This window comes from Dryas octopetala, chromosome 4 (assembly GCF_963921425.1).
Source record: "Dryas octopetala chromosome 4, drDryOcto1.1, whole genome shotgun sequence".
Taxonomy (NCBI): Eukaryota; Viridiplantae; Streptophyta; class Magnoliopsida; order Rosales; family Rosaceae; genus Dryas; species Dryas octopetala.
In genome coordinates, this window is record NC_141369.1 from 1,685,681 (window position 1) to 1,712,196 (window position 26,516).

Sequence of the window (26,516 nt, forward strand, 5' to 3'; positions counted from 1 at the left end):
AAAAATTTTGACAACCCGTGTTTACACAGACTTACACTCACACACCCACACTCACATCCAAACTGAACCAGACCCAGACCAACACCCACACCCTAACTCATCATCTTCTTCATCGATCTCCGACGAAGATATATGGATTGAGCTTGAAGGTTAAGCTATATAGCTAGCTGGTTTTCCAATCCACCCAGCCTTAAAGACGTTGAGAGTGAAGGCTTGCAGATCGAGATCGATGGGTTGAGCGCGCGTGAAGGCTTGTAGAGAGCGAATGCGACAGAGAGACAGAGAGAAGTCTGAGCAGTTGCGAAGAGAGAAAGAGAGAAGAGAGCTCGATCTGGACGACGTCGCGAGATCGAGATCGACCCAGGGAAGCCTTCCCTATACCACCACCCAGCCTTCGCGATTTCAAGTATTTGATGAGATTGTTTTGTTATTTTTTCTTTTTAATTTGAAGTTTAGATTTCGGATTTAGGGTTCTAATATCTGCAGGTTGTTTGAACATGGGTGTTTTGTTATTTGGGTGTTTCTGGAATTTGGGTGTTTTGTAGTTTGTTTGAACTTAGTCTGTTTGAATTTGGGTGCCATAATTCTTTGTATTTACCTGAACTATGGAACATTATGCAGTAAACATTCATTTTGGGTCTGTGTTATGAATTTGGCTCTGCCAGGGTTTTGTTCCTCTCACCGAGAATTTGGCTCTACCTGATTTTGACATTTTGGGCTGCTTATGGATCTCTGTTTGGTTTATTTGAAGTTTCTGGTATTCTGAAGTCTGAATCATGTTCCTCAGTGATGATAGTAATATGGGTTACTTGTAATTTCAGATAGTCTGTTTTATATGCATTCATTTGATGCTTCTCTTTTATTCCTCTCTTTTTATTGGAAAAAAAAAAATAAAAATTCTTAATAGGTTAATCATCATCTTGTATGTTCTTCTTAATTGGCTTAAAAGTAGGAATTTGCCTATTCAAATTGCTATATAGTGATGCATTATAGAAAACTAGTATGCACCGTTGTTTTCTAGTTTATTGTTATACAGGAGCCAGTGATGCTGCTAATGTTGTTTCTTATTTTATCCATGTGATTGCATTGGTTATAAGTTAAGGCTGCAATTTTGTATTGTTGTTAATCTCACAGGTTTTTCCTTATGGGTCAGTTCCATTGAAAACATATCTTCCTGATGGAGATATTGATTTGACGGCATTTGGCAGTGCAAACATTGAGGATGCCTATGTAACTGATGTTCATGCTGTTCTGAAGAGAGAGGAGAATAATGAAGCTGCTCCGTATCATGTGAAGGATGTCCATTTAATTGATGCTGAGGTTCTTCCCACCTTGATACCTTATTTTTTTTGGGAACCTTCAGTTGAAAACATTTGCAATTCCAGGATTAGATTTGGAGTCTTGCTTGCATGTAGGTATCACTATACAATTTAATCTCTGGCATTTTTCTTTTCTTTTACATCACTATACAATATTTTTCTTACATTTTGTTTCTTTTCTTTTGTGCTTTCTTGATTCCTAGAATACATCAGTTTTTTCTATTTTTGTGGCAATGTGTATTTGGGAGGATTTTGAGATTGATTTTTTTTACTCGTTGCAATTTTTTGCAGACTTACTGTGACCTTTTCCATAGTGTAGAATAAAGTAGTTATATTAGGAAGCCGGTCCGCAAATGAAGTTATTTTGCTAAATGTTTTCAATTTTCTTTGGAGCTTTTTTTCTTTCAAACTTTGTCTTGACTGGTTATTTTAGTTTATCTTGATGTCTCTCTTAAAAACAAAGTTTAAGATGAAAATAGATTGCACACTGTCTTTGTACAAAGTCTTTTGCACATAAGGTTATAATTTGTATGAGCTCCACAGTCAATTCTCACTCAGTATACTATGACTTATCTGTTTCACTGAAGTTGTAAAGTTTTTATAAAAGGTTGTTTGATATGTAGTTAGTATAATCATGTACTTTGCGCGTGGGGTTGGAATTATCAGATATTGTCATGACCTCTCTTTATGTTTCATGGATTTTAATACTTTTGTTATGTTACTCCTTGATTATATTTGGATATAATTCTTTCTTTAAAGGGCTGCAATAGCTATCTCTAGCTGATCAAATTTAATATAATGCTCTTACTTGGACATTTTTGTTGCAGCACCATTCATTAAACACAAAGATGATGTTCATTTTGGGAAATATGAGTGTGCTCCATTGGTGTAAATGTAATTTTGATAAACTCATAGAGCACCCTAGCTTCTGTTTGCAGAAGAGAGGTGCAAGGAAACAGAGGCAAGAGGTTGGAAGCTCGAGCAAAAGGTAATGTTTTAAATATATATAAAGACATCAATTAATTGGATGTCTATGATTGTATCAAATGTTGTGCATTCCACTCTCTTTGTTCGTTAGATAATTACTATTTTATAGTGGGTTTAGCTCAGGGGGAAGCACCACAGGGGTTATGTGGATAACATAAACAAGAAAATAGTAGAAACTGAACTAGAAGGATTGCCATTGGAAGATGTCATAATTGCTACATACAACGAGGGGGATCTACGTACTTCCACCTTTCGACAATAATGCAGCACATGTATGCTATCAGTGAGATGAGTTCTCATTCATCACTTTGAATTGTTTGAGTTGATAATATTTTGAGGTGTGTGGGAAAATGCATCTTAGTTTGAAATTAAGGTTGAATTCAATATTAGTGAAGCTATAACTAGTTGAATGTTAATGCAGCTATTGATAAAATCTACTTGATTCTATATTGGGCATATACTGTTTAGTTATTCTATGTTTTGCCTCTATATGGCACTGAAATGCTTTAATCATTCATGTTTTATAGTCATGTCCCATTTGCGTTTTTAATCATTCATATTTTCTGCATGTACGATAATATATATACTAAGGCTACTATATAAAATGATTGGTTGCAATTTGAAATTCTGGTACTAGCTTGATGGTGTTAGTGGTTATAACTGCTTGATGAGATTGGCTTTTCTTGTAGTTAATTGGTTGTATTGGTAATTCTCATAACAACTCCTCCCTTTCATTTGATGGGAATGTATATGTGCAGTAATTAAGTATGAAATTTTATCACAAAAACGTAAATTTTGTTAGTTGTTTGAGTTGGGGATCAAGGTTATAAACGGACAAGTGTAATCTTGGTAAGCATTTAGGGCAAATTAGTTTCATCCTAATGTTAAATCTTCCTCATTTTCAAATTTTTAGAGCAAATTTTATGATTCTCTCAATCTGAATTATCGTACTTGCTGGTTTAATTACCATAAGAAAATTATAAGCTAGGAAGATCAACTTTGTTTCTTTGGATATGAAAGAGCACACTAGATGGTTAACATCAACTTTTTGAGATTTAAATATCAAATGTAATACAGGAGTGCCATTCCAATCTTGGCTTTGTCTGTCATCCAGAAACCTACCTACTGCATTCTTATAAGATGCTTAAAAAGTGCCATAAGGATGGAGCAAGTATACTAAGGGTTTTATACTTGGTGGCAGCATGTATATGTGCATTTAGTGTCAGGATCTATCAGTGAGCTTGAAACCAAGGGGTTTATACTTGCTGCTATCAGGAGCATTTGTTTTCAATGGTCTATTTGAGTTTACTCTTTTAACATGAATTGCTAGTTTGTATCGTTGTCTGTAGAATGCTATGTGTAAGTTCTACTGTGTGCCTTTTGTTTAATTGAGTTGTAGTCTTACAGTGTTTTGGCTGAAAAAAAAAAAAAAAAATCTTATCAATAAAGCAGTCAAGCATCGAATTGAAGAATACACTTAAGGACTCTGCAAAATATGCATACAGAGCTTGAGACCTGTACTTTAGTTGATTTTTAATGGGATGATAATTGGCAGGAAATTGAGATGAAAATTGATATGCATGGCTATTGTTTCATTTTTTTTTGGGATGATAATTTGGAAGTTGATAATTGAGATGGCTGCTAGTTGTTTGATTTATTATTGGACTGATAATTGGGATGAAATTGTCATTGATAATTGAGATTGCTGCTATTTGATTTTTATTAGGATGAAAATTGCCAGGAAATTGGGGTGATAATTGAGATGGCTGAATAGTGTAATTCAAGGTTTGCTCTCAATAATCAATTAAATATGATGTTTTCCAGGAGTATTTTATTTTTAATTGTTTGTATTGCCCATTGGCTAAAATGAATTTTGGGTACTCACAGGAAGTCGAAGATGAGATTATTCCTTTAAAGGGAAAGGAGAAAAAAGGTATTCCTTAATTAGTCCAGTTTTACCATTGAATTAGATCTCTCTCTCTCTCTCTGTATTATGTACATATTATTATTTTCTTTTTATTTTTCTTTATAGGTTGGATGGTGCTGTTTTAGATCTAGTTGCAGATGATAATGTGGGCATGAAGAGACAGAAATCTGTTTATCATTGGGTCACGATACTTTTAACTGTATTATTATTTTCTTATTATTTTGTTTAAACTATTTTTCTCTTAACCTCACTAAACTGATGGATGGCAGAGGAGGAAAAAGTACATAAAGTTAAATAATGGAGATCGTGTGACTGCCAATGGCAAGGTAATTTTTTTATTGCCTATTTTGACATCCATAATTAATTGTACTTGTGCCTTTTTTTTTTTTTTTGTTGACAATTTGACGCAGTAAGTTGTATGAGAAAATTTTGGATTTTGATGGGTATGGGGCTATTGAGTTAAAATTGTTAGGTTGCTGAAAATGTTCTGGCAGAACTTAGAAGGTCAATAAGTCTAGATCCATGTCGAGTTTTCTTAGTGCATTTAAAGGTGTGTGGGTTTTCTTAAAAATTAGGGAGTGCAGCCTACTCATATTTGGTTGTTAATATGAAAGCAGCAGACGTTGAACATAGTCTTATGTTTGTTCTTAAATTTGTCATGACTGTAGAATTTGCTTAATGTATGCATTCAACTTGTACTAAGTTATCTTTTGTTTGCTACTAATCAAACTTAAGCATTCTACTGTCTAATTAATTCCTCTAACCTTTGAAAAATTGCCTAGAAATTTATACCATAATGCATATACACCAAAAAATAATGCAATTTTCCTTTATGTTTTCAGTGGAGCAAATCAAGGATCAAGCAATGTAGTTACACCCAAGACCAAATTGATGATGTTCCAGTTGAATGGGGTGACTTTGTTAACTCGACTTATCTGTAGGCTTTGGTATAATGTGGTGATGGCTGCTGGGTATGCCATTTTGTGGATATTCTACAACTTAGCTAATTCAATTAATTAATGTCATGCCCATATTTTGTAAAGGGAATGGGGAATTTACAAAATGCATATATGCCTAAGTGCCTAACAGTTTTGTTATATATACTTGAAGGAAGGGGTAGTTTTAAGTGATGCCTAGCATAGCTTAGATATACTTGAAGGAAGGGGTTAGAGATGATGAGGTCTCCCCCTAATTTTTGTTATATGTAGACAATTTTTGGGTCCTTTGAAATATATGACAATTGATAAAATGGAATGGATTGTTGAAATACATGAAATGGATTGTTGTTTAGCTGTTAACCAAATAAATATGCACTGGATGGTTCAATGGTGTTAACCAATTATATCAGTTTTCTGAAAATAAATCCGATATTAAAACAGGTGTCATATAACTCTAATTTCGAAATATATTAGATCAATTCTAATATAAAAACTGAAATGGTATTGAGAATAGATATCTATTTTGGGAAAATAAACTGATACCAATCATGGTTTCATAATCAGTTCTATAATAAAAACACATATAATAGATGTCTACAATATCCGTTTTTATTACCAATACCGATATATATGAAAATATTTATACCAGTTCCATACTCTTAAATCATATAATTTACATATACGATATCAGTTCTTATAAAAAATAACGATATCTATGAGAATATGAATACCAGTTTCATATTTCAAACACATATAATTCACATATCAGATATCATTTATGAGAACTAATACCGATGTCTATGATACAGTGTATACCAGTTTCGTATTTCAGGAACATATAAGTCTGATCTAAGATATCTGTTCTTATACACAATACAGATGTCTATGGAAATAATTATACCAGTTATACGATTAAAACGCATATTATTAATATATATGATATCTGTTATAAATATAATACTGATATAATATATTATAAATATATCATTTATTGCATTTTTAACCATCCAGGAAGGGAAAATATATCGTATTTAAAAAAGAAACTGATTTAAAAACCTCTATAGAGATCAGTTCAAAACTGATATGTAAACCAATGAGAATAGATATCACGCTTTCCTATATCGAATTTTAGGGGCCTTAGATATCGGTAAATTACTGATATGTATGAGCTTTTTTGTAGTAGTGAGTGTCTTTCCTATTCCAACCTGCAGCTTAAAACATTCCTATTTGTCCAATGAGGAACCAGTCACACTTGTTTCTTCTAACTTTCCTGTTTTACTACTTTAGGCTGCTTTCAAATGATTTCATCTGTTTAGATGGTTTCAAGAAGTTGGAGTTTATGTAGAGTCTGTCTGTTTATGTAGGCTTGAGTTAATGGAATGCCTGATTGTTTGCAATAGATGCTTGACTTTCTTTTGAAGGAAGAGGCTGAGAAACAGGGTATTTAGTAACTGGGCTCTGAGTGTGGTGGTATTTTATTCTTATGGGATGGATTGCTTGTTGAAATTTTTCTGTGCTTGGTGTTTTATGTTATGAAGGGAAAGTAGTTGGTATCTGGGCTCTGAGTTTGGTGGTATTTTATTCTTATGGGATGGATTTCTTGTTGAAAATTTTCTGTGCTTTGTTGGGATTTGGTGTTTTCTGTTATGAAGGGAAAGTAGTCGGTATGGTTTTGACACATGGATATGATCTTGGGTGTGGTTGTAATGTGGGTGTGGTTGTGATGTGGACAGGGAGGAGGCAGCGGCTGTGTGGTGTTGGTTGTGGTGGTGTTTTTTACTCAAATCAGTGGAGCTAGGTGTTAATAAGAATAAATTTAACATGAGTTCTGACAGCAGGAGCCGAGGAGCCCTACGGATCGTAAGATCCGTTCTGATCGCTTTTCCTATCGTGATGCACCTTACAGGAGAGATGGTCGTCGGGGTTTCAGGTTTTCTGGCTTTTGTCCATTATTTTATATCTTTTCTTGTCTTTATAAATGTGGGTATAAGGAGAAAGTAATCTCTCAACATGATTTCATTGGAGATGGTTTGGAATCTTATTATCAACTGTATGTGTTGAGTAAGACCTCTACCTGAATATTGCCTTTGAAGACCTTTTAAAGTTGATATTTCATAATGTTGCTTCTGGATAATAACGTTTGTACATTTGTTTGGAGCTTTGTAAGTTTTCAAATATAAAAGTCAATCCTAATTGATTGTTTAACTACATACTTTAGTGTAAATAATCTTGGTTGTAGAGGTAACTTTGTCTATGTTAGTGGTGCATAAAAGTTGTATGGATATTAACTTTTGCATTTTCAATTGTTTTTAGCTCAGTACATGTGTTAACTCCTTAACTACTTGTGCAACTCATTGGGAATTTTTTCTAAACTTTCAGTGTGCATGGTATATTTACTTTCATGTTTTGAACTTTTGGCTGTGCATGTTTCTTTTGGGTGAGAAAGGGTGATTGTGCATGTTTCTTTATGTGACTATGGCTCTGGTTCTTCTTGATGAGATAATGTAGGACATTTAACCATTTTTCTTCCCCCAGTTTGTTTTGACTGGGATAATTGTTTTTTTGTTTTTTATAAATAATTTGACACAGAAAAGGTCTGCTTTTATGGATATCTTATATGTATTTGAAGTATTTAATAGCATGCCTCCCCCCCCCCCCCCCTTTTTTTGGTGGGAGAGAGGGGGTGCCTTGTTTTGCTTTCTCTTTCTCTGAGTTCCACCAGGTTTTCTAGTGTTTTGTTGATGTTTTGGCTTCCATTGATGGATTACAATGTTATCCTCCAAATAATATTCTACTTTTTTATGACCTTTTCTTTTTAATTTGCATGATTAATAAGTGATAGCCATGAGAAGTTTACAATTTAAGTTGTGAAATTGCAATGCCATTATTTTCTTCTTGGAACTTAATGTATTATTATTATTATTTTTTGCCAGCCGAGACAATTTGTGCAAGAACTGCAAACGACCGGGCCATTATGCTAGAGAATGCCCTAATGTTGCAATTTGTCACAATTGTGGTCTTCCTGGGTATGGAAACTCATTCTGCCATTCATTATAATCTTTTTATTATTTTTTTTATTAGCCATTCATTATATTCTGGTGTTTATTTCTTTTCTGGGGGTCCAGACTTCCTAGATAGTTGAAATCCATGAAAATCAAATTTTGACTAGTTAATAGCCCAAACATCCATTTCCTGAATATGTGAATTTGAGCGTATGGCATTTAACACTGCCTCTTCTGTCTCTACCAGGACAGATGCCTCTGCTTCTGCTACCAAGTGTTCTATTTCTATCATAATTTTACCAATAATTCCTAAACTTCTGTTTATACCCCCATTTTTCTGTCTAGAAATTATTGTCACTTCCAAAATCAAGATCCACTCAAGTTCTTTACCAACTCCTCCCTCCTTTTCTATCTTCAACAGTTAAACAACTATTGCCACCATTCAGTAGTGTCAGTAAATTTTAACACCACAGGCTTGCCCCCATTAATGCCACTATTGTCATAACCTTTTTGACATTACCACAGCTACTACTTTATGCTTCACAACCACCCTAGTTACTGTCTTTCTTGGTTAACTTATTCTTCTCTGTTTCCACCTCAGTGTCACCTCTGCCTCTACTACTGTTGTATCCATGTTTTCCCTTGTACCACATTAGACAATAACAAGTAGCAGCCAGCAATAACACTTTTAAATCCCTCCTCCTTTAACTGTAATTCAAGAGTATGACCAAAATAAATTCAAAAGAAAAAACCGAAAATTCAAGAAAAATATGTATGGTCCCCACCAATAACAAGGCATCAATACGTGACAATGTGTCAATTTTTTGGTATTTTGTGAGGCCAGTCTCCATATTGTTAGGAGTGAGGATTGCTTTAATATTTAAGCATTATCTCTCTCTCTTGAGATTGGTGATGGAAAGAAGTTAAAATTTTAGAGACTTGCACGATTTAGACCTATTTAGACAATTTAGAATGTTATATTTTCCATTTTAAGCAAAGTAGCAGTACCTTGTGGTGAAAATGGTGGGTAAATTATTTGTGTCATTGCTTCAATAAGGTTGCATGGTTTCTTATCTCATGATGACCTGCCTCATCCAGATGTTTCTTTCTTTCATTCTTTCCTTTAAAAAAGAAAAAAGAAAGATGCTTATATGTTTCATGACATAGTTGTAATTGTGCCATTCAAATATTTCACCAGGCACATTGCTTCGGAGTGTACCACAAAGTCACTATGTTGGAACTGCCGGGAACCTGGTCACATGGCCAGTAACTGCCCAAACGAAGGCATCTGCCACACTTGTGGTAAGGCTGGACATCGCGCTAGAGACTGTACAGCTCCCCCAATGCCACCTGGGGACTTGAGGTTGTGCAAAAAGGTTATTTAAACAAAAATGTTGAATTTCTTATTGGTGTATTTCCTTATGTTAATCCCTTTGTTACTCCATGGTTAATTTCAGTGGGAAAGGAGAAAGGACAACACCTACTCACAGGACCAGATTGATGAAGTACGCGCTGAATGGGCAGGTTTTCTGGTGCGCTATATGTAGATCCAATACGTACTCCTCACTTCCCTAAATCTGCTGGCTGGGTTTAACAAGCATTTTTTGGTAAATATTTTGTGTAGCTAACTGGCTAGGTTGTGTAGACATGCAATATTATGATGGGAGCAGTTCATTGACTAGCTAATCTTGCAAAGTCAGATATTTTGGTATTTATATGGCTGACTTTGCACGATTACTTAGGTTAGACCATGTCATCCCTAGCTTTATAGTTTTTGTAATCAACAAGTACTTTTTGTAGTTATCAAGTTACTTATAATTTTTTGGGCTGTACATTAATTGGCAAGGAATGTGTGAATGGGTTTGTTATCATGATCGACTTTGTAAACTCCAATTCCAATTTAATGAATTCATGGATCTTTTTGAGTTACCAATATTTGTGGATTACTTTGGATGCAACAAGCAGGGATTTAGTGGGATTTAATTCCAATTGGATATGCAAGCAGGGAATTAATGGGGATTCAATTGGATGTAAGCAGGGATATTAAAATGTGAATCAAACAAACAACAGTTTTAAATTTTAAAAAATTATGTTAATTAATCATAGACAACGGTTTTAGTTAAATAACCATTGTATAAAACACCTACTAACAACAGTTAAAACGATTAACCAAAAAATTGATGTGTATCATCTATCTATACAACATTTTTGAAAAAAAATTACTTATCAAACACATAACTTAACATCACATATAGTTAAAAAAAGTTGTGGAAAAAATGATTACCCAACGGTTTTAAGATATAAAATGATATGTATAAGTAATTAAAATAACATGTTTTAGTAAAAACTGTTGTTGAGTTTCTTATGTACAATCATCATGCCGGTTTTATACTTAATTATGCAACGGTGTTTCTTAAAACGGATGTTTAATAATACTTTGGACAACATTTATATCATATAAGTATTGTCTAATCTTTACTAATACAATTGTTTTGTATTTGTAAACGTTGTGTATTGGGTTTCAACACAACTGTTTAAGATGAATATTGAGCATTTTGGTGGATACTAGACAACAGTTTTAAATTATAACTGTTGTATTAATCCATTTAGACAACGGGTTTTTACCGTTGTCTAAATATACTATAGTCGTCACTCGCCTAGACGACGGAATTTTGGGTAAATAGACAACGGTTTTTCACCGTTGTCTATTTACATTATTGTAGTAGTGAGACTTTGGTTACTTGTCCTTGTGGTTAATGTAAACCTTGTAGCTAGGTTAAGTAATTCTTGGATCATTAGGTTAACACATATAGCGCTGTATAAACATGTACTCTTTACACATAATGAATCATTAAGTTTAGCCTTACTACATGGTATCAGATGTTCTCACGAACTAAGTGGGTCTTTCTCAACCCTAACCCTATTCTTCTCTACCTGAAACCCTGGCCCTCTTCCTTTTCTCTCATGGCTTCTTCCGCCACTTCTTCTTCCTCTACTCCTTCGGGACCTAACGTGGCTCATTTTTTGAAGCTCTCCGAGACCAATTATCTTCTTTAGGAGAGTTAGATGTGCCATTTTCTTATTGGCCATGGCCTTTTCACTTTATTTATGGTTCCTCTTTGGCTCCCTCTCTGACCATCGATGTTCCTGCTGACTCCACCATCGCCACTGCTGCCTCCTCTGCTCCCAATCCGGCCTACTCATTATGGTTTCAACAAGACCAGTTGGTTGTTACCTATCTTACCTCTACTCTCTTTGAGCCTGTGCTCTTTCTCACTGTGGGTTTGTCTTCTGCTCGTGCGATTTGGGTCTGTCTTCAACAACATTTTTCTCAAGTCTCGGTTGCTAACTTTGCAAACCTTCGGTTTCAATTACTATCCATGGACAAAGGCTTTAATCTGTTTTTGAGGGAGCACTGGCTCAGTACCCAATGCCCGTATGCTCCAGGACTGACCTTAGTCATCATGTCATTTGGTTACCACTAATATGCCCTCAATATTTATTAGGTTGATTTTAAAACAACAGTTAAACAACGTTTCGTCTATAACCGCAACTTAAATAACAACATATTAAATAAACTGACTTAAGGGTTTACCTGTGAAAGACCTCCCACGAGCAGAGTCTCGGTACTAGTAGACTTGCTAAGTAACAAGATTAAAAGAGTCTAATTAATAAGAGATAAATCTAACAAAAGTTTGGCAAAACTTCGACATGGATTAAGAAATTATTTATGGAGCTCTGAAAATGACCTCTTTAGAACTTCAGAAAAACCTAGCTTTCATAATACTAGAATTGCATAGCTCTTCACCACGATCGTGTAGGTGGAAACATATCATCGATTAGAGCTCCAGAATTCAAGATAAATTGAAAACAAGATTTGAAGAGAGGGAAAGAGTGACATAGGATGCGTGCAGCTGAATGGTGTGAGTGAGAAGGGGGGCCCAGCCCCACTATTTATAGGGGTGACTGGGGGAGTTGACTTGGCCCAACTCGGCCTAGTTGACTGTTCCAACCCGACCCAACAATCACAAGGTGGTAGCTTGTGATGGTGCCATGTGGCGGGGCCTTGGTGTGTTGGTTCAATATATCACAACCGCATGATCAAGGGGGCCATGCAGCATTGGGTGGCCCAGATTATGCCACGTGGTGTGCTCTGATGCCTCCCAATTTATTTTTTTATATTTATTCTACAAACTTTAAAAATTAATTAAAAATAGCTAAGAACTTGAAAAAATATCACGAAAAATACTAAGAACTTGTATCGACTAGTACTATTTATCTATTGGGTCAAATTACCAATTTTCCCTTGGCAAAATTTCAGAAAATTCAAGCTCCGTAAACTAATTTCTAAAAAAATAAAATTAAAAACTTGGGAAATTCATAAAATAATTTTTTGGACTCAAAATAATACAAAACTTGCATTGTAGGTCCGTGGGTAAGAGTACTACCTTTCCAAGGTATAACTTGGGTCAAAACCCTAGTCAAAGTTGGTTCAAAGATTAAAGCCCAAAGTGGAAAAATAAGATTTTCAACCAAATAAATTTTAGAAAAATTCTAGAAATTAAGGAAAAATCCCAAAATAAATTTGGAAAATTTTCGGGTCTCACACTTTTTTATCTGAAAAAAAAAAAAAAAAATTGAACTTAAGTAGACTAGACTACAAATCTAGTTGGTAAACTTTCTTAATTTTAATTGCATACCCAATAGAAAAAAAAAAAACATTTAAAGTTTTACGCCCAAAACAAAGCATACAATTTTTAGATTGGGAATTTGAAAAATTGTCCACAATTTTTTATTTAAATATTTTTAAATATTTTTTTTAACCCTCTAGTAGTAGCTATTTTTTTAAGTATTCGAAATCTCATCGAGAAGTGCTTGAATCCCCCTAAAGTAGTGCTCAAACCTTATCGAGTAATGCTCGTGGGGTGTTGTTATAACCAAAAAGCATCTCGGCCAAGTAGATAGTAAAGATAGGCTATAGCTTTAGATGGTTTTTTTTTTTTTTTTTTTTTTTTTTTCGAGGCTTGGGAAATGCGGGTGTACCACTAATTTGGGCCTAAATTCAGAAAGTTTGTGTTTTGAGTGTTGGCCTAATTGACCTTTAAAAAGCAAATTTCTCAGTTGAGTAGGAACCAAACTCAACCTAGGTCCCTTTCTTGTCTAGTATGGCTAAGACTTCATTGGTCTATGTATGAGGTGATGGTGTGCGTGAACTTGAAGGAAGTAACAGTTGGGTGCAAATGAAATGGGCTTTAAGTTAAAAAAAAAAAAAACCTTGAAAATGAAAATGATCATCATCTCTTCCGTTCTAGGTAGATTCACTAAAGTAGATTTTGCCAAAAATCTAGCCATTCTAGTACAGTCCTTTCAAATATAAAGCTAATATTGCAAGAAAAGGGGAATATTTTTCATTAATAAATAAATTGATACCACATACAATAAGTACAATCCTCGGTAGAGCTAAATACACATGAACTTGTTATGAAAAGTAAAAGGCAACTAGACTTTTTTAAATGAAACAACTCTCTTAGCTAAAAATATGCAAATAAATTGCATGATAGATTTGAATCTTTGCAGCAACTGGGCATATGTGTGTTTTGGGATCCTCTTTTCCTCTTTGGTGCTGCTATTTATAGGGAAGGCTACTTGGCCTTCCAGTTTCTCTCTCTATAGATGTATGACGTGTACATGTATGGTGATGAGAGGCTGGGTACGGGTTCGAACCATGTGACAGCTTGCACGCGTAGTCAACGTTGTCTTATCTGATGAAGTGGCACTTGTAAAAGTTATCAGCCAATGCTTTTTTTTTTTTTTGAGATCGTCATCGTCCAGTTGCTGTGTTTAGTTTCCTGCTGAAGTTTCTTGCTTCAACCAACAACATTTAGTCGTTTTGGGAATTTTCCTTATCTTTTCTTTGTTGATTAAGCTGGGCCTACCCTATACTCCCTTGATTGGGCTATTTATCTTCTTCTTTCGTTTTGGCACAATAACCCTTCTTGACTTGCTTATATTGGGCCTAGTCAAATTATTTCCATGTGTCCTTTTCTCTAGAGGGGTCCAAACATTGTCCCCTCCAATTCATATGTCTTTGGTCGTTCTGGGCCGAAGACTTAGGAAATGTTTTGTTCTTATCCTTGCCCTCTATGGTATGTGTACTGATCCATAGTTATCTTTTCCAATCGAAGCCATCCTTGCGCTTTTACTTTTTGACAACTCACGTCACATAGCGATTAATGCTAGGAGGCCTTGGTTCACGAAATGTTTTAAACTGCTGCACACGCCTCATTATAACTTCAAATTATGGTTTGTAAACTATTGTGACTTAATCATGGTGTCTTTTCATTTTAGGCCTATCGAAGGCTTATAAATATCACCTTCTTCCTCATCTTTTACGCTTTTAAACTATCTAGAAACCTTGCCATTTTTTACGCTTTTATAAATTCTATCAGCCGAAAAGAGAGTTGGTTGATCCCTCAGCCGACCTTGAGGATCTAGAGGCTAAAAGGATTTACGCTGCTCCTAACGAGGAAGAGCATTCGGCCTTCCAAACTTATTGGATATGCAAGTTCACTGTCTGTGCCAAAGGGAATAGGGTGGTGAAGGCATACGCTTTGATAGGGGATGCTCTTGCCTCAGGGAAGACTTTTAACTTAGGCCCCTAGACGCTTGCTCCTTTGTATAGTACCCTGAGGGAGATAGTGAGTTAGAAGATGAACCATGAAGGAGGTCCATTGTGGATGTTTCAAATTAGGTTCCAGGCCTATTTCCCTAAGTTGAGGAAATTCTATAGGGTTGTGTCGGCTGTAACCGTTATAGCCTAACACTTGGTAAAGTTTGACCTTACTAATCATACGGTAAAAGTTGTCTTTACCCACCTTTTTAATACCACAGAATTGAGTTTGGCTCAGTGGCAAACTAGCCTTGTCCTACATTATCCTTTTTATCTGTCTTTCGACCAAAGGGAAAAGCTTCCTTTGAATGACGATTCCTTCATTGAACAACTGGCTAGAGTTGAAAAGCGTTCTTCTTTGGTGGGATCAGCCTTTTGGGAGCACGAATTTCGGCACTAAGCGGGTGTCGAAGTTTACTATCCCCAATTTTGTGCAAGGCAATTGGGTCACGTCAAGAGGACGCTGAGAGGTACTTCCATCTTCAATCATTCAACCCTACTTCTTACGCTTCTCCATTATTCATTCACTTGTGGAAGGATTGGGTGGCAGTGACCTATGCTAACACCACCTTGGCCAAAGTGAGGACTTCGACACTTCAAGGGTTACCCTTTTCCCATAGGGCAGGAGCAAAGCAAAGCGACCTCCTGCTTAGGCTCTATACTATTGTCCCCATAAAAAGTTTGTGATCAAAGGTATGGCTTTTCTTCTTACTTTGCTATCTTTCCAAAGAATTTGTTTTACCCTTCTTTATTTTTAAACTATTTTTTATCATGCTTTTAGGGTGATAGAAGTGCCCTAGAGATGATGAAGGTGATCCTTCTCAAAATTGTTCGACCATATAACCGGCCTTGAAACGATCTCGGCCAGCCCAATCATATTGTTCGCTAACCATCGGGATATTTATTTTTCCTCTTTATTATGTTATTTGGGTACTTTTTTTCATCTCACTTTTCTTTTTTAGGAAGGTGGCGCTTTGACGGTTGCAGTTCGTGAACCAGCCCAACAGTAATCTTGTCACCTCAGCACGTGTCTCGACTGAAACTCCGGGTAGGTTTATACATCTATCAACTGCCTTTTTTGATGGCTACAGAACCTCAAGAAGCTCAAATGTCATGCGTACGAATGCTTATTGTTGATACCCAATAGTCTATGAGAGCTCTGGTATTGGTTTTTTCCTTTTTAGCCTACTATTTCTCTCTCCTTTTTTTTTTTTCAGTCTCTGTTTGAGCTAAATGCCCCATTTTTACAAGGAACGTGTGGCTAACTTATGGCTTGACCTTGATACTCATTACATGAGTGCTAATGTAGTCCTTTTTCTTTAGTTCGGTTTTCTGGTTATTTCCTCAAACCCTTTTATCATCTGCTCCAGCTTGCTTAGTTCTCTTTCTGCTTTTACAAGTCTGTGGTTGAAGTCAACACTCTTTTGATGTAGTCATTTCGTCTTCCATTCTTGCTTCTCCAACCAACGCTGTTATGGCCTATGCCTCTTCGATTCTTTTTGAACCATCATAATCATAGGGAGAAGGAGAAACCCAACCTAATGGGGAAACCCTTCTGCAAACATTGGGGCGATTCAAATGGATGATTTTTTTTAGGAGATTGAGGAGGAGGGTGGTGGAGAAAAAGGACAAGGTGAGGCCCTCATCTCTCGGTCGGACCCTAAAATTCAGGTTAGTGAGGAGAAAGGTGCCAAAAATGCTGAGGATTTCCAGTAGGTACAACGTGCTCTTATCTTGTAGGATTTTCTCTCTTATTTCATTACTACTTTTACTTAGGCAGCCTTCCTTTTTGTTTTTCTTGTTAGGTGAAAGAGGATTCTCTTTCTCTTGATGTGTTGGCCAGCCGAGAAGAGGTCGCGGAATATGAAGCTTGGCCCGAAGGGAGGTGGCTCCTGCTAAAGGGCTGAAACTTCAAGTTCCCTCTATGTCCACACACATTGCCATAACCTTCTTTCCTTAACACACTTTTTTTTTTTCTTTTTATTTGTCACCTTCCTGACCTCTGAAGTTTTTACCAACCTTCTATGGATCGAGATTTTGGCGAAAAATCAAGTCGGGGTCAAACCTTTACTTCATCGAGCATCATTCCTGTGGACACCCCTCTAGGGGTGGACACGGGTCGGTTTGGGTCGGGTTTAGGCCTAGACCGTAGATTGAACCAATTCCTACAGTTTCCTATTTTCACAACCCAAACCAACCCAATCAAAGGATGGAAACCAAACCAATCCAAACCAACTGTGATCGGGTTGGTTTGGTCGGGTAGACGGGTTGAGCTTGGCTCATATAAACAAAAAAAAAAAAAATACAAATTTGAGGCTCAAAAGACAAAGAGTAAAAACAATTACAAATTCGATCATCCTGAAATTCATCCATACTTAAAAGTTCATCCATGATCCAGATCCACATTCCAAATAGTCTAAGTTCCAACTTCCAAATAGTCTAATTTCAACTTAGAACTTAAAAAACATAAAAAAATAACAGTCCAAGCATAAAAAAATAACAGTCCAACTGTCCAAGCATAAATAAAACAGTCCAACTTAAATAAAAAATCAATTGGCAACAAGTAGAAACCCAGCCAGTTAGCATTCAGCAACTTCTTAATCCTCATTTCCTCATTCTTCATTCCTTTTTAGTCACTTCAATTGGCAACAAAACTTGGATCAAAACAATTCACAATTCACATCATCAATATCAACAACAAATCATAACATCACATCACCAAAACAAAGTCATATATACCTCTAATCAACGTCTTCCATATTCAGAACATTGCTTCCCAACTGTGTAACTTGAGAGGTCACTTCTGCATATTTGGACAAAGAAAAATAAACATGAGAACTTAAAATAAATAATGAACACACTAAAATCAGCAAAACAAATTCATGAATCATAACAACTAACATGTATACCTGCCTGTGTTGATTGTGTCCCTCCATGCAAAGTCTGAAAGAAGAGTAAGTCATCAAATGAGGGGGCTGTATACAAGGTTAATGCATCTGCACTAAGCCAATTTTGACAACATACAAGGGCCTCCACTGTTTTAGGGTCCAAGGCACTCCTATAAGTATCCACAACACGCCCTCCGGTACTAAACGCGGACTCGGAAGCCACTGAGGAAGCCTGGACAGCAAACACATCTTTTGCCATATTTGCTAAACTAGGATATTTAGTCCTATTAGCCTTCCACCAAACCAACACATCAAACTTATCATCTTCCACCAAACCAACACATCAAACTTATCATCTTCCACATTTTCAACAGGATCACACAAGTACCTGTCCACCTCATTCTTGATCTCAACAACAACCTTCTCCTTTCTCATTTGTGAGAATCTTGCAAGCCTCTTAATCAAGAAGCCAGCTGGTCTTGGATCATTTGCAAGCATCATATTAAAAGATGACCCAACAGATTGTGAAGATTCTTCAACACTTGATCCTACTTCAGAGTTATAAAGTTTCCACATCCTAAAAAAGAGGTTCTTAATGTTAATTGTGAACTCCTCAGCCACATCAACACCATATAAATAAGAAATGTTGTAATTCACATAATCAAGTTTATATCTTGGATCTAGAACTGTTGAATAACTAGAATCTTGTTCACACTCTCAACCGACCCCCAATACTTGTCAAATTTCCTCTTCATGTTGGCTGCCATCTTACTCAAAAGAGGATCCCCACTTGTACTCAATGTATTCGATTCAGATTGAATTGAACACAACTCAGTAAAAGGCCAGTTGGATGTCACACACAATGTTCCACTAAATTTCTTGGTACAATCATAGAAAAATTCTAAAAACTTAACAAACACAGCAGAATTATCCCAATCAGCCCCTTGTGGGGGCCCTGCCCTTTTTCTCCCACCCTCATTTTCCTCAAAATAGCTCACATAAACACTGTCATCATCTTCCAACCACTCAAATGCCTTTCGAAATTTTTTGGCAACCTCCAACATTAAATAGGTGGAATTCCACCTTGTAGGCACATCTAAGACCACAAGCCCTTTTGTACTCAATCTTTGAATGCTCAATCGCTTCTTTAAATTTTCTCAATCTTGCAGGGGATGACCTAACATATCTCATAGAATTGCGAATACAAGCAATTGAGTCATGTAGTTCCTTCAACCCCTTAACCACAATCAAGTTAATGATGTGGGCACAACACCTAAGATGCAAAAAATCCACAGCTAGTACACTTTTCCCCCAAGAATTAAGCCTATGCTTCAAATAGTTAACAGCCACATCATTTGATGATGCATTATCAACAATGATAGTAAACACCTTATCTATACCCCAATCAATCAAGCATTTCTCAACAAATTTCCCAATGGTGTCCCCCCTATGATTGGTGATAACACAAAAATTGAGAATTCTTTTGTGCATATTGAAATCAGAATCAACAAAATGTGCTGTTAATACCATATAGTTAACATTTTGACATGATGTCCATGTGTCGGTTGTAAGGCTAACTCTTTGGGAATTGGCAGCCAACAAACTCTTCAATTTTAGCTTCTCATCTTCATACAAACACACCATATCTTTAGCTATTGTTCTCCTAGATGGTGGCACAAATTTAGGGCAAGCAATAGCACAAAAATACCTAAAACCATTACCTTCCACAAAGTTAAATGGTAACTCATCAGTTATTATGATCCTAACACAAGCTTTCCTACATTGCTCTTTGCTAAACCATATGGCCTGCAAGTTGGTAACACCTCTATCATTTTTTTCAAAACTTAAGAGCTTTTGTCTCTTTTCTTCAATTTTTCTAGGAAACTTTGGGCATTGGTTTTTCAAATGGTGTTTCAAAGTGGAGGTACCACATGTCTTAGGATTACATGCATAAGTCTTCTTACAATAATTACACATGCACCTAGGGTTATTAGGATCACCTCCCTGAATTTTTGTGAAGTGAGACCATACCTCGGATGGGGGTTTGGTAGGCTTCCTTTTGGTACTTGGTGGTGGAATTGGACTTGGGGTTTCACTTGGAACTTCAATAGCAGCAGTTGTGCCAGCTGATGATTGCACACCAGGACTGGGATTTGAATCCATCACTGGAGTTGAACTTGTAGCAGGGGTTGACAGTGGAGATGGTGAGCTAGCCTCCATGTTAATCTAGAAAAAACAAAGTTAACAAACCCTAAATGTTAGTCCAGTAAACTGAAATTCAAAAATCAAAAGTTCAAAACCCTAAAACTAAAATCCGAAAATCAAAATTTCAAAACCCTAAAACTAAAATTCGAAAAGCAAAACTCTAACAGTCAAGCTTGTATACCTTCAATGTTGAAGAAATTGAAGCTGGAGAGTGGAGAATGGAGAAGGTGAGCAGAGAGTGGCAACGGAGAGAGCAGAGGGCCTAAGAATCTGAGGCGAGCAGAGGGCCTAAGAATCTCGCAATGGAGAGAGAAGAGGTCCTGAGAGTAGAGACGAGCACTCGAGCAGACACTAGCAAAGGCGAGCACAGCAGAGACGAGCACTGAGCAGATGCGAGCTGAGGGTTGGCTGGTAGTGACGGAGACAGAGAGAACTCAGAGAAGAAGAGACTGAAGAATGGCGGCTTGAGAAATGAGAAATGAGAAATGAGATTGAAAAATGAGAGGAAACCTAACCCGATTTGGAATTTTGGAGTTGGGATTTGATGGGGTAGGGTACATGATAAGCCACTGAGCCTGAAAAACAGCCAATAGCATGTTAGGGTTTAGGATTTAGGGTTTAGGGTTTAGGGTATATGACTTTAGGTGACATGTAATTGCAAACATTTAAATATCATTAATAATTTAATATATATGTATATATGTATATATCATATGAATTTACTAATATCATTATATCATTATATCATATGAAATTATGAATTACTAATATCATTAATATATCATTATACATGCATATATCATTATATCATATGAATTTACTAATATAATCATGATTCATAAGCAAGATTTTCTAATATATAATTATATATAGCATATTAGCATATTAGCATAATAGCATGTACATTTTGTGTGTATATTGATAATTGATATACACCAATACATGTTTTAACCCAAATGTTATTAGTTAAATATAAATTATAGTATTATACAATTTACATCATTGCATTAATTGAAATCTATAATTGCATTTGCATTTCATATCAGATAGTATCAAATACCTAATTACCTATCAAATAGTATTATACATCATTGGATTATTTGAAATGTATAATTGCATTTGCATTTCATATCAAATAGTATTATATATACTTATTACCGATATCAAATAGTACTATACTTATTACCTATATGAAATAGTATTATACATTTATAATTGCATTGATATCAATTACTATTATACCTGTTACCTATATCAAATAGTATCAAATATGGTTTAGGGTTTTTATATCAAATAATAAATAAATAATAAATGATGGGTGAAAAGAGTTTTCATATCATTCTTGTCAAATAATTGTTATTTCCTTTTATATTATAATCAAAAGAGTTATGTTAGGTGACAAACACTTCTAAATTTCTAATGGAATATTTAATTGTTGTTAGGTGAAAAATTAATTAATTATATGGTGTTAGCCGTTAGGACTTAGGTAGTTAGGTGTAAAGAATAAGGTAGAAAATAATATTTAGTGAATTTTCATAAGGTAAATTGATTAATCTTATAATTCTTATTAGGTTTTAATATATATATATATAGTTCATTGTAAAGTAATAAGCACAAGAAGCTCTTGGCGTGATGGGTTTGGGCTCCTTGAGGGGCTGTCAGTTGTGGGCCTGTGGCTTCTTCTTGGTCTTGTGTTCGATTCTCCTTACTTTCATTTGGAGCAAAAATGCATTATTTTTGCTGTGTAAGTATAGGAGGTCGGGTCAGTTCGGTTTGGAACGGTTATTTGAAGTTGTAACCCGTACGCCAACCCATTAGAGATCGGGTTGGTCGGGTTGAGCACCGACACCCCTTAAAAATGTGTTAAAAACAAACCCAATCCAACCCAATGTGGTCGGGTTGGTCGGGTTGGAACGGTTATTGTCCACCCCTACAACCCTCCTTTGGTTTTTCTTGGTTTGTTGTTTTATCTCTTCTCTTTTGCTTAATCTAAACTTGAGCTATACGTTTTCAAATTGACACCAAACTAGAGGAGAAATAGAGGGAGATCTCATCGGCTTTATCGTCTTCTTTGGACGTCAGGGCCATGTGTAGAATTCCTGCCAATCCTCCAATGTCCGAGACAGGACGCTGAGCTTTTGACACCATGCTTCCCATGCTTCGATGTGACATTCCTTTCTTTTATGACGCCAAAAATTATGTTGTTTTCTCCTCCTTAATGGTGTTGCTTTAGAAGGAGGGGTTTTTGGGTAGGCCTTTGATATGATCTCCTCAATGCTGAGGTCGATGGCCACCCATCTGCCAACTTGCAAGAAGGTCGATGACTGATCAGAAGAGGGGTTTGCCCTAGGCTAGAGGATCTTGTTAGTCCAAAGTGAACTGCCCGTTGAGAGGCAATCTATTGTTGATGAAGAACGAGCTTTAAGAGGAGCAAATTTGACGTCTTACGGTGGACTTGGCTTCCTCGAGGCAAAGAGCTTCTTAGTTGACCGATTTTTGCCATGCTGAAAGCGTATAGTAGACTTTTTCTATCATTAGCTACAAACTTACTTGTTGCACAAAAATATGTTATATTAAGTCCGGCTAATATGAGAAACTAATTATGAGGGAATGTGAGGGACAATTTTATAAGAACTCTTAAATTAATCGAATAACACCTAGTTTGTCAGTTTTATGTTAGGTTTTAACTCCCATAGTTAAAACTTAACATGCAACTTCCACTAACCTCATTTTATATCCTAGAAAGGTATGAGATGAACCCATCGACGGATGAAGTTTAAAATGAGACGAGAGATAAAATGAGTAAGGGTGAAGGTTTTTTTTTTTTTTTTTAGAAGGGTTAATAATTTAAAACGGGTTATTAGGTAACAAAATGAGTATGGGTGAGCTCAAATATGTGTCATTGGATTAATCTAAGAGCTCCCTTAAAACAATCCCTCACAATCCCTCGTACTAGCAATACTGATGTTATATCTGCATACATGTTTTCAAAATGTCTTGGTTGGATATAAAAGCCAAACGTTTCTGACCCCAAAGAAAAAAGGCTTATTATGATTTTTGCCCCCTGAACTATGATCCCATTCCTAATGTGCCCCCTGACTTATTAATTTTATCAATTTACCCCCTAACAGTTACAACGTTAGTCTAATGTACCCCTTCGTCCAATTTCCGTCTCAACTTCCGTCTATTTTGCTGATGTGGCAGGGTAAATTGGTCATTTCGACCTCCCTGGACCATTCAGCATCCCAGCCTTTTCCACCTAGACAGCCCCCAAATGCCACATACCCACATGTGGGACCCACCCGATGCCAGCTCAGCTCACGTAAGGACCCAGTCTTATTGGGTCAACTGGATCGATCTCCATCAAACAACTCATCGCATCCCCTCCGTTTTCAGAAGATTCTCTGCAATTAGGGTTCCATCATCGCATCGCCCATCGCCTCCTTTCTTCAGAAGTGAAGCCGAGATTCTCTGTGGGATTTTGAGCTGATTTGGTGAAGTGAGGTCTGAAGATTCGTTTGCCAGACAAAAGTAAGTTTTTTTGAACTTTTGGAACTGTTAGGGTTTTCGACTTTTGGAACTTTTGGAACTGTTTGGTTTGTTTTATTGTGTATCGATGAGTGGTGTGCCATGTGCAAGATTCTTTGCATTTTAAAGCTTTTTTGAACTTTTGGAAGTGTTAGGAATTGTTTATTGCTTTAGACCCCAGTTTTCAACGAATGTGGTCCATGGTTGGTGTGGTGTCGTGTACTTGTGTAATAGTGGGTTGGGGGTTTAATTGGGGGTTGTTATCTACCATTCAATATTGGAAACAAAAGTTGTCTTTTACCTGGTGTTGCAACTTTATGGTTTTAGATTGGTTGGTGTCGTGTCTTTTAGTGCATAAATGAGGAGGGTGGTGGAACATACTTGCAGTGAAAAAAACTTAATATATGCTGCGAAGGGTTGTTACACACTTACATGCTGCCAAGGGTTGTTACACACTTACACCTAATAAATTTCATTAAACATACTTGCAGTGAAAAAAACTAAGAGGAGGGTGGTGGAACCTGCTGATGGCGAAAGGGAGAATGTGATTGAGGTGGAAAGTGAGTCTGAAGATGATAATGCAGATGATGGTGAGTCTGAAGATTATAATGCTGAGGAGAGTGAGCCTGAAGATGAAGATGATAATGCTGAGGAGGGTGAGTCTGAAGATGAAGATGCTAATGCTGAGGAGGGTGAGTCTGAAGATGATGAGGAAGATGATGCAGATGATCCTTTGTTTGAGGATGAATTTTATGGGGTTAGTGATGAAGAGATTAGGCTAGTGAGGGATGATGATAGGCTATTTGAGGGATACATAGACCCCACTGCTGATGACAGAGACCCTAATGCTGAATTGGATGATAATGTGGTTTCGGATGAGGAAATTGATGATGAGGTGAGGACACCAGACAACTCATCAGATGAAGATCTTCCTCAGCAGGGCACTGCAGTTAAAAGACCAAAGAGGAGACTGCCCAAGTTTCATGAATTCAATGAGGATGTAGACCTAAAGGACCCTCATTTTAAGTTGGGAGACAAGTTTGCCACTGCTAATTTGTTTAGAAGGGCTGTTAAAGAGTTCTCACTGAAATGTGGTAGACAAATTGATTTTGTGAAAAATGATAAAAATGCAGTAAGGGCAGTTTGTAAGAAGAAGTGTGGGTTTGTTGTGTTTGCATCCTCACAGAATGGTAGTTCTGAGTTGTATGTGAAGACCTTGGTGGGCAATCATGTTTGCAATAAGGAAACAGTGAGCAAGCATCTCACTGCAGATTGGCTTGCAAAGAGGTATATGACTCAACTTGCTTACAACCCGAGATGGGAGCTGAATTCTTTCAAGGAACAGGTCCTAAATGAGACAGGGATAAATGCACAAGCCTCATTGATCTACAGAGCAAAGGCTAAGGCCACTGTGTTACTTGAGGGAACATATATGCAACAATATGGACAAATGTGGGACTATTGTGCTGAGTTGTTGAGGAGAAATAGGGGAAGCACAGTGATATTGAAGACATCTGGTGGTGAGCAAGATGCTATTAGGTTCCAGAGGGTGTACATTTGTCTTGGTGCCTTGAAGAGAGGTTTTTTAGAGGGATGTAGGCAAGTAGTTGGGCTGGATGGGTGTCACATCAAAGGACCTCATCCTGGACAGATTCTAAGTGCTGTTGGGATAGATGCCAACAATGGCATGTACCCAATAGCATATGCTGTGGTTGAGGTGGAGAATTATGAGACATGGTTCTGGTTTCTGGAGCTGCTGGGGGGTGACTTGCACATTGAAAATTCGCATCATTGGGCATTTTTAAGTGACAAGCAGAAGGGACTTATAGATGCCATCAAGGATCAGTACCCCGAGTCAGAGCATAGACATTGCCTTAAGCATTTATATGCTAATTTCAGTCAAAAGCACAAAGGTTTGGCATTGAAGAAGCAAATGGAGAAAATAGCAAGGGCCACCACACTGGAGTGGTTTGATGCTGAAATGAAGAAGATGCTTGAATTGGATGAGGCTGCTTTTAAGTGGTTGCATGAAAAGGATCCTAAGAATTGGGCTCTTTCTCATTACAGTACCCAATTCAAGTGTGAAAAGATGCTTAACAACTACTGTGAGGCCTTCAACATGGCTATATTGGAGGCTAGAGATAAGCCCATTCTGACTTTGTTGGAAAGGATTAGAATGTACTTGATGTTGTTAACAGCCACTAGAAGGGCAGGTGTTGAGAGGTGGCATCATGAGGTAGGTCCTAGGGTGGTTAAGAAATTGAATGACATTAGAGATGAGGCAAGGTGGTGCATTCCAAGACCAGCAGACAAGCACAAATACCAGGTTATCCAGCATGGTGGCAACAGGAGCTTTGTGGTTGATTTGGTCCAGCATACTTGTTCATGTAAAGCTTGGGACCTAAGTGGGCTGCCATGTGTTCATGCTTGCTCAGCTATAAGCTACTTAAATGGGATCCCCTTCAGTATGTGGACAATTGTTACAAGAAAGATGCTTACATAAGAACCTACAGGGAGCTGATTGAGCCAATGCCAAGTAGTGATCAGTGGAAAAAGACTGGAAAAGCCCCAATGCTACCACCACTTTACCACAAGCAGCCAGGTAGACCTAAAAAGTCAAGGGTTAAAGCACCAAATGAAAGCCCCAAAAGGCCAAGTCAAGCTCACAAGCTGCAAAAGTTTAACTTCCACACAAAGTGTGGTAATTGTGGAGAGATTGGGCATAATGTTAGGAGTTGTAAAGCAAGTGTTGGGACTCGGGACAAAAAGCAGGTAAATAATGGCCTTCTCATTTTTTCATATGTATATGCAATCTATTGTTGGGCTTTGGTTCTCATTTTATCATGTGTACATGCAGGCTGCTAAGAGTGCAAGGACCACTACAGATGGAAGTGCACGCAGGCCCACCAAACTACCAGTGAGTGGACTTGCCCCTTTAGTGTTGTCTTGTTACTTGACACTTTAGCATTTAACTTTGACTGTTTTTTTTGTATGTTTCATGTAGTTCAATAGACAGACCCAAAACAATGGAGAGTGACCATCGAAGAGAACA

The 26,516-nt window shown here is 36.9% G+C and overlaps 2 protein-coding genes across 28 annotated transcripts; both read left to right on the forward strand.

The window, feature by feature from the left end:
• LOC147286038 (uncharacterized) lies at nucleotides 1–23,445 on the forward strand. 27 transcript variants are annotated; one of them, XR_015121961.1, is made up of 8 exons: nucleotides 6–406; nucleotides 1,135–1,320; nucleotides 2,147–2,307; nucleotides 2,430–4,091; nucleotides 4,194–4,239; nucleotides 4,339–4,414; nucleotides 4,503–4,559; nucleotides 5,076–5,505. XR_015121961.1 is itself a non-coding variant. In XM_086242058.1 (5 exons), exons 1-4 carry the CDS (start codon nucleotides 266–268, stop codon nucleotides 4,529–4,531), a joined length of 501 nt encoding a protein of 166 aa, XP_086098184.1. In that variant the 5' UTR covers nucleotides 8–265; the 3' UTR covers nucleotides 4,532–4,559; nucleotides 5,076–5,505. The 27 variants fall into 27 exon arrangements, 3 of the variants coding, with proteins under 3 accessions (XP_086098182.1, XP_086098184.1, XP_086098183.1); XR_015121960.1 differs by having other exon boundaries at nucleotides 2,430–2,578; nucleotides 4,033–4,091; nucleotides 4,339–4,559; XR_015121962.1 differs by having other exon boundaries at nucleotides 2,430–2,578; nucleotides 4,048–4,091; nucleotides 4,339–4,559.
• Nucleotides 23,410–25,967, forward strand: LOC147286039 (uncharacterized). The gene is made up of 2 exons (XM_086239390.1): nucleotides 23,410–23,467; nucleotides 23,956–25,967. Coding segments are annotated over exons 1-2 (2,013 nt in total). The 5' UTR covers nucleotides 23,410–23,466.
• Nucleotides 25,968–26,516: the final 549 nt, after the last annotated feature.